General features: G+C 46.8%; 1 protein-coding gene across 1 annotated transcript; it reads left to right on the forward strand.

Annotated features, from left to right (window-relative positions):
* Positions 1-6,103: 6,103 nt before the first annotated feature.
* On the forward strand, positions 6,104-8,215 carry LOC104169336 (arf-GAP with GTPase, ANK repeat and PH domain-containing protein 1-like; the record flags this gene model as incomplete). Its single annotated transcript, XM_009710237.1, has 2 exons — positions 6,104-6,359; positions 6,838-8,215. Coding segments are annotated over 2 exons (460 nt in total), but the record flags the coding sequence as incomplete, so codon positions are not given.
* Between the last annotated feature and the right edge of the window lie 377 nt (positions 8,216-8,592).

Here is an 8,592-nt window from a genome sequence, read left to right on the forward strand (position 1 = left end):
GCTGCTCACCTTGGAGAGTCCCGGTCCAGAGTCCAAGACAAGACGTGGGTTGGCTTATCTATGGCTTTCCTATAGGGCTGGTCTTCGTCCGTCAGGGATGTTTAACTTGTAAGAAGTAATAAGCTTAATAGGTTGACTTTATTTAATTATTAATGATCCCTTTCTGTCCTTACAGCTCATAAAACACCCTGTAGGTTGGCAAAACACTCATAATATTGATCAGGAGCCAGAGAGATATTTATTTCCTCTTTGCCCCAGCGCACATAAATCTTGGTCTTTTTCCTCGGCAGGCGGGGATTTACAGTGGCCCGTTTCTTAAAAGCTTTTCGTAATGAAGGAGTAAATACCCATCGGTCTTTGTTTGCTGTCTGGAGCCCTCTTGTTTGCCAGGGACCTGTATATCCCCGGTGGGCTTGTGCGCCTTCCCCCTTAGCAACGCAGCCGGGGAGAGAAGGCATGCGTGCTAGGAAGCAGTCAACTGCTAAGCACTTACTTTGCAATAGAGTGGGGTCTTCTCCTGCAGAGAGAGGAAGCCCCTGTGTTTTCTTAGCATATTGTTCCCAGCTCCTCTTCCATGCCTCTCCTCCCAGTTCCTGCTTTGCTTGGGGCAGGAAGACACTTTGGAAATTCCTTGCTGCTAGCCCTTTCTTCTCGCCTTCTCTTCTTCTCCCCCCTTTTGCTCGTCGCAATTAAAAACATCACGCACCTTTCCCAACATTTCAATCCCGTCCCATCTCCCCCCCGCCCCCCAACGTTTCTCGTTTACCCATCCCAACGTTGCATCGCCGACTCTATCCAAAGCGATGGGATTTATCGGATGTGCGCGGGGTCATCACGTAGAGGTGCGTTTAAACGGCAAGCCCCGGCACAACCGGCTGCCCAGTGCTGGTCATTAGGTGATGCATGCTTCTTGCATGCTAGACCACGAAGCTAATGACATATTCTGGGACTCTGCAGGAGTTTGGGAGGTACAGGGGTTAGATTTACTTCATTTTCTTGGAAGAGACACATTAACCTTGTCAGCTGGCCAACAGGAGAGAAAATTTGGCAGTGCTCTTGCTGAGCTGGCCAGGTTACTACTGCGTTAAGCGGTTGTACTTCAGTGAGCAACCAGAAATGGCAACACGTGGGCACAGCACCTGCCCGACGATGCTAGAGAGACCATTTAGAGGCCTCCTCAGTTGCAGAATTATTTTCTTTAGCAAAAGAGAAGAAAAGATAAAAAATTTCAAGAGCTTTCGAGTGTTGTCAGAGATGTGGAGGATAAAAAAAACTTCACTTCAAAATGCCTGCACCAAGCCTGCTCGGTATTTCTGATGGTGGGAAATCAATGCTCTGCCGTGGTAAATACCTGCTGTCCGTTACGTTTTTAATGCAACCTTTCAAAATGTCATCGAGCCTTTGAACAAATGGTGAGTAATTTTAGATAACAAGCAAGTGCCACAACATTTTTGTCATCCTTGTTCTCGCTTTGGTAAAGAACAAGGCTGCTCTTGCTCTGGAGCTGTTGAATTTGGATGGTAAGTTCTCAGGCTCTCCACCCGCATGCCGTTGCCTACACAAGCAATTCTGAGTCGCCGTATGGACACGGTTTTTATTTCCACCCTGCACATCCTTTTCGTGTTTGCCTTTCACGCCTCTCCGCCAAGTATATGCGAGAGACGAGTTGAAGGCCGAGGTGAACGGGAGCGAGGAGGAGTAGGATGGAGAGTCGATACCGGCGGTACAAGGCTCCTGCTTGGGTTTGTGGGATGTAAAACCCCACGCGTTTAACCGAGGTGGGAGAGCCACACGATGCACTCTAACGGGGCTGAGCCGTGTAGGACGGGGGCTCCTAAATGAGCATCGCTGGTGCCAGCCCACAAGTGGGGAATGCAGCGTAGCTCCTGGCGCGAAGCTGGGCTCCGAGCAAATCTGCTTTTTATGTTCTCTCATGCTACCTAGTTAGCCCTCCCCCCTTACAGCGCCCGGTATTTATGTTTCCAGATAATAATGATGTGATGTGGCTGGCAGAGTAATTTAAATAATTGGACATTATCTTGAGAAGCAAGCACCTAATTAGATCAAAATAAACTGAGAACTGAAATTTTCATCTGTTTCTAATAACCCTTTACCTACGTACAGTGGTTCATTCCTCTCCTGGTACCCCAGAGTATTTTGCAGTCTTACTCTCTTGTAATTTGGCCCTTGTGTAACCAGTCTGGGTTTGAACGCGTAGCTTCGGAGATAAAAGGCTCAAAGAAAGTCTGGTCTTCTAGCTGTATTTTTTCTTTCTCTAAGTTTATCTAGGAGTTTATTAATTCCTTTGTGCATGTGCGTTGAAAAAATAGCACCTAGCATGGTGACTGAAGACAAGAGAAGTCGTTTTAGTACATGGGAGGAAGAGGCTGCTCGCGTTCTCTGGCATTAGGTATCATCGGGACCCTCTGAACGTCGCCTCTCCAGCACACCAGCTTTAACCTGGTCCTGAGAAAAGGACTTGGCTGGATTTTAAGAGTTCAGTAAAAGAGTCTTGTTTGGGCTTTGACAACTACAACTGAAAGTCTCTGGTATTGAGAGGGTCGTTTAGAGTGGAAATTATCAGGATTACAGCTCAGGGAGGAAAAGGAGGGAAATATTTACTGGCCGATATACGTTTGCTTTATTTTTAGGGATCGGTTCGGTGTCTTCCCCTGATGAGTTGCTCTTCCTCACATTTCCTCATACTTTTATTCAGTTGATTTATGTAAAGGTATGTCAGCGCTGGCTGAAATGAAACCCTGTGCCTCCTCTTCCTGCTTATTGCTGACCGCTCCAATAATTCATTTTTTAGCTCATTAGCTAAGAGGGGATGTGAAGAGTGGTCCTCGGGGGAACTGCAATGAGGTTAAGTGATCTACTGCTGACAACTCTGCTCTTGGACTGGCCTTCCTTGGGGGAAATGAAACCTCAACCCAGACAAGCTGTGGATCCCAGAAGTGAAATTGGGGCATCAGAGCAACAATTACAGTATTTATGTCTTGTTGTCGGGATTTCTCAGATGAATGCGAGCGGCGGAGCTGAAGCTGTCTTCCAGGGAAGTCCCCAGGACTTCCCATTCAAAATAAAATGGTTTGTACCAGAGATGTAGGGAGGATGTCTGTGGACGTTGGCTTTCTAGATACTGATTGAAAACCGGTCCCTCTACATTTTGGCTGTCCATGAGGTGTGGGTGAGCGTGCTTTTCCTCCTTCCTCTGTGCTAAAGTTTCATTTTCTACCAGAAAATCCAAATGACCTATCTTTCTTGTGCCCAGTTTGTACTGTTGGCTAAGACCTAAATCTCACTCAACAGCCGATGTCGGTGCCGTGCTGCCCCCAAATGTTGGAGGTTTTTAAAACAACTTTACTTTGGTTCGTAGTGGTTGCTGTGCTCCCACCACAACCCTTAACGTGACTCCAAAAGTAGAACTGGGCCTTAATGCATTAAGTCTTTCGGTGCCCTTACGTGGTCAAGAAAAATGAGGCGGGTTTTCTGAAAAGGGCAACTGAAGTGAGGTCAGATAACCACGTGCAAAGGTTGAATTTTTAGGGGAGCGTAGCCCAGTGGCCTGGTGCAGGGTCCTGCTCCGGCCGGCCACACCAGTGAACATCTCCTGAAGGACCCAGTGTCTCCTTAGCAGCTCCCCGGCTCTGCATTGGATTTCCTCTCGTTAAGGGGTGAATCCTGACCAGAGGATACAGTCAATATTACTGCAGAGCAGTTACGGGTTACTTGATCGTACTGCAGGAGCGCGCCTTAAGGAAGGACCATTTGCATCCTCTCCATCACTAATGCAGGTGGTAGCGTGTTCCCCTTCCTGTTAGATTTATTTTTAAAGGGTTTTTTTGTTTTTATTCCCAGCCTTTTGAGACGGTAGGATAAACCTGAGCAGGATTGGGTCATTGGTGTCTCTCTTGCAGCCTTCCAAGAGCAGCAGGATTGCCTCTGTGCCGCTCCCGTGCCACGCACGGCAAACATGAAATCTGTGCCGCTGAATTTGTAAAGCAGCGACCTAAAGTTCCGAAAGCCTCCGCCTGAACGTGGCCTTTATTGTCTCTATTTCAGTACATGTCATAGCATCGCTATTACAGTTTAAGGTGAATTGCAGTTAGAAGTGGGAGACTTGGGTAAAAGAGCTTTTATCCTAAAGAGAAAAGGACTTCTCTTCAAGCCATGGTGATCGCAGCAAGCAATGCTCTGACAGGAGCCAGAAGTTACTATCGCTTGAAAGATAGTCCAGGGGAGAACGCGGGATTCATTTGCAGGCAGGCTCTTGACTAGGCTAAAAAAAATTTTATTAGTTACATGTCGGAGGTATATTTTGCCTTTAGGACGTATGGGCATGTAAGAAGTAAATTCTCTAAACCCTGATGTGTGCCACTGTTGTAGAACAGCACAGGTTGAATCACTTCATTTTTCAATCTGGCACGTTTTAAACGTGTCATGGATATCTTGGTTATACTCTCAGTAGCCCTCTATATGCATTTAAAAAACGTAGGAGATGTTTGCTAAACATTCTTGAAGATACTCTAGATGGATCCTGGAAGTAGAACTGTTGCAGCGTTGCAAGAATGCCACTTGTATTGTAAATAATTGCGTGTTACTTTATCCTCCCTATGGCACTGGTTGTGGTTTGGGGTTTTTACCTTAAAAAATTACAAATACAAAAAAACCATGAATTAAAGATGTAATAGTAACAGAAGTCCTTTTCTTCCTCCTGTCCATCTGGAATACCTGAAATGATACTCTCTCTATCAGATCCTGCCATCAAAGGTTCATTTGCAACTCCCAAAATGTTGTGGTTTGGGTTTTTTTTTTTTTTCTTTTTTTAGTGTGCCTTTTAGCTTGCAGGAGTCATTCAGAGGTTTGATTTAAACGAAGCACTCTTTGTGTTAATTTTCTGTTTGCGTTCTTCCTTTGAGGAGGGGAAAAAAAAAGAAAAAGAAAAAGCCCTGGCCCTGTTTGTCAGGTAAATTGTGGTCAGGGTAGAGAAGCGCCTGCTTTGGGAAGCTGTGCCTGAAAGCATCCAGGCAGGTCAAAGCAAGGTCACTCCACATGTACCGGGAAATGATGCAAAACTAATCCAGATTTGCTGTTGGAAGGATCTGTTTACATAAGTATTTAAAAACAGATTAGGGCTAACCTGACACTAGATTACTGGGAGTAGTGTAAACAGGGCTGAAAGGCGTAAACAGAGCTTTGCCTTTTGTACTCCGGAGGAGAAAATCCGTCACCAGGGACAAGTGGCCTGGCTTCGGTGATGTATATGGTTTTCACAGGCTGAACAGATTACCTGAGGTACCTCTAAATGGGACTTTGTCTAGGGCTAGATCTCTTAGATCATATAATTGTATGGTAATTTTTTTAATGGCGAGTTGAGGGACTTGTTTGTAGTTCTTGTTCTCCTGTAACCTAATAGCATCCAGAAAGCTTTTGATAATTCTCTGACAGATCAGGAGGAAACCGGTGCTTCAAAGTATTGTTTCGGTGGTTTGTGTTTTGGAAAAACAAACAGAGGAACCATCCCTATGCCTTTTGCATCGGAAACGTTGGTCAACCGGCAGAAGGAAAAAGCAGCCCCGCAAGCAAGGCTGTGTCTTTCAGGCCTTGCTTTCCTGTCCGAAACGCCAGCCCAGGTGCTCAGGTGCTTCTGGGCTTGGGTACAGAAATTTGGTGCGTTTTCTGTAATGTATTTTACAGCACAACCTTAACGCAAAACCAGGCTGCCTGTTTTGTCTTTGGTCTTCGTGACGCTGAGGGCTCTCGCACGGACCTCTTGCCGGCCCTCGGCGCAGCCCAGGATTTTTTTTAAGACCTCCTGGCTGTTGTGATCTTACGACCCCGTAGGCTTGGCATCCACCGAGGGGGATTTTGATTACTGCGTTGCAATAATACGGCTCAGTAGTGATGAGATGGGCAACACAAATCTTGCCGCAAAGAGAAGGTTCGGGTGAACTGTTTCTATGAGGGCAAAAATTTGAAGGGGCAATAATTTTCTTGTTGGTTAACGGCTGTTTGCTGGCGTACTGGTAAAAACTAAACTGCCACCGTTTAGAGGCGGCGAGGCCGGGTTAGAGTGACCTGTCTCCTTTGGCTTCTCTAGGGAAGAAAAAGAGCGCTGGATACGTGCGAAATACGAGCAGAAGCTCTTCCTTGCCCCGCTGCAGTGCTTGGAGCTTTCTCTGGGCCAGCATCTCCTGAGGGCTACAGCCGAGGAGGACTTGCGGACGGTCATCCTGCTCCTTGCCCACGGGACTCGGGAAGAGGTGAATGAGACCTGCGGAGACGGTGATGGGCGCACTGCCCTCCATTTGGCCTGCAGGAAAGGAAACGTGGTGTTAGTGCAGCTCTTGATTTGGGTAAGTACTTGGTGTCCAGGGGAGGGGGGCTGGCTGGCTTGGCTTGTGTCCCTCCGCAGGACCCCCCAGACCTGCTGCTTGAGGGTTGCACTAAGAGTTTGCTGGTGACCCGAGTCTGGGTGTTCCTCCCTGCACGCTCTCAAAAGACAGCACCCTGAGAAAAAAAAGTGTGTTTCTGCCTGTCTGCTGCTTGATGGAAAGGAAAGGAGAGGGTAGCAAATGAGGACGGAGAGATGCCCCTAGCACCTACTTGAAACACCACTGTGGCAAATTTTGTTCCACGCGTGAGACGCTCCTCGTAGCAACCTTTGCCTGTGTGACTCAATCCTGCCGTGCTCACGTTGTCAGGCTGGTGTGCCGCCCGCTCCCTCTCCTCATCCCCACTTAAATTCAAACCTCTCTCTCCTGAATCCGTTCCCTCTGTTTTAACGCTCTGTTGGCACCGCAGCTTCCAACAACGCGTCTCTTCTTTCCGTAGTATGGCGTCGACGTGATGGCGCGCGACGCCCACGGAAACACGGCGTTGGCCTACGCCCGGCAAGCCTCCAGCCAGGAGTGCATTGACGTTCTCCTCCAGTACGGCTGTCCCGACGAGCGCTTCGTCCTCATGGCCACTCCAAACTTGTCCAGGAAGAACAATAACCGGAACAACAGCAGCGGAAGGATGCCCACCATCATCTGAGGAGCTCACTCATGTATTCGCTGACCTGAATGACATCCGCAGCCTCATATTCCTCCATCCCCATCACAGCTCTGCTCTGTGAGTCTGGTAACTCTCCTTTTCCCTTTTCCCTTCGGTACATCCCTGTCCCATCCGGAAACGGCGCGTCTGGAGAGCGCGAAGGGATGAGAAGGAGCAAAAGGGGCTGCAGAGAAAGCAGTTGTTTCAGTGACAGCCCTCGGAACGATGGAAACGAGCGGGCGAGAGCGCGTGGGTTGAGGAGGACACGCCACGCGTGGCACCGGGACCATGGGAGAGCGGTCGTCCCCGGGGAGCAGGGGGGGACGCAGGCTCCCTGAGCGTGGAGGGAAGGGGCGGAGGGAGAGGCGAGCGAGAGGAGAAGGAAGGAGAGCTGGTGACTTTCCGTAACTGACAGTTAAGCACATCAGTACATTTCACCTCTACCAAACGCGACGCCTGGATTTCATTCTCTTCTCTGAAGAGCTTGACGGCATAAATCAGAAGCAAGCACAGAGTTTGTCAGGTTTGAAGCTCCTATGATGGTATGTGTCAAATCAGTTGTAGCTAATCTGTCCGGGGAGAATACTGGCTTCATTACACTTGTATAGTTGAGTTCTTCCAGCATTACCGCTGTTTAATAGAACATGATTAGTCATCACGGAGAAAAAAGCATATTAGCTGAGGAGGTAGTTACATGGCACGCTTCGGTGATTGCTTGGATGTGATTGCAATATTCTTAGAAGCATCATATTATCTCAGACATGTTCTTTCAAGCCCTTGGAGCCCTCCTTTCTAAATTCACTGTCATAATTTAGTATCTGTTTAATTTTTCAGTCCAAAGAGAGGAAATGAGTTGCTGAGTGTTATTTGACTGCAGTCTCCTTGGTGTAAAAACAAAATGGAAAAAATAAATAAGAGTAACTATGAAACACAAAAAGGAATAATGAATACCGCTAAGGAAAAACATTTCAAGTACATTTAGTGAAATTAATAAACGCATTAAAGGCTAATATTTTTTCAGCCAGCAGAAATAGGTTCTGTCATTTTGCCAAGGTAAATGTGTTGAGTTTTTGGTCACTCCTGTGATGCATTGCCTAACTTATACAGATTTTTTTGTATTGTGTCTCTAGATTATATGTATGTAAAATCTATTTGAATAAAAAACCCACATAAATATGCATAGATATTTTTTTTTTTTGTACAGAAAATGACATCTCTGTTAATTTATAAATTGTAATGGATGTGAACTAAATAATGTGCAACTAGTTAGGATCTGTGGGTCCTTGTACATTGAAAATATTCCCAGCTGTGAACTCTCGTTTCCATCGCAAGCCTTTGAGGAACATATCAGAAGGAGATTAGGGCATGTTTGGCGTGAAAAAGAAAAAAAACTGTACGAGACCTTTTAGAAAGGAAAAAGAGGCCGTTTCTCAGCGCTGTAAATATATTTTACTCCAGAAGTCACGAAGCTTTCACAAGCCAAGACAAAAAGCCCTAGCCTGGCTGTGGGAAGATCAGATTTGATTAAGTTCAGAATTGATAGCCTTCACC

Source organism: Cariama cristata, unplaced genomic scaffold (genome assembly GCF_000690535.1).
Source record: "Cariama cristata isolate BGI_N322 unplaced genomic scaffold, ASM69053v1 scaffold7421, whole genome shotgun sequence".
Lineage (NCBI taxonomy): Eukaryota > Metazoa > Chordata > Aves > Cariamiformes > Cariamidae > Cariama > Cariama cristata.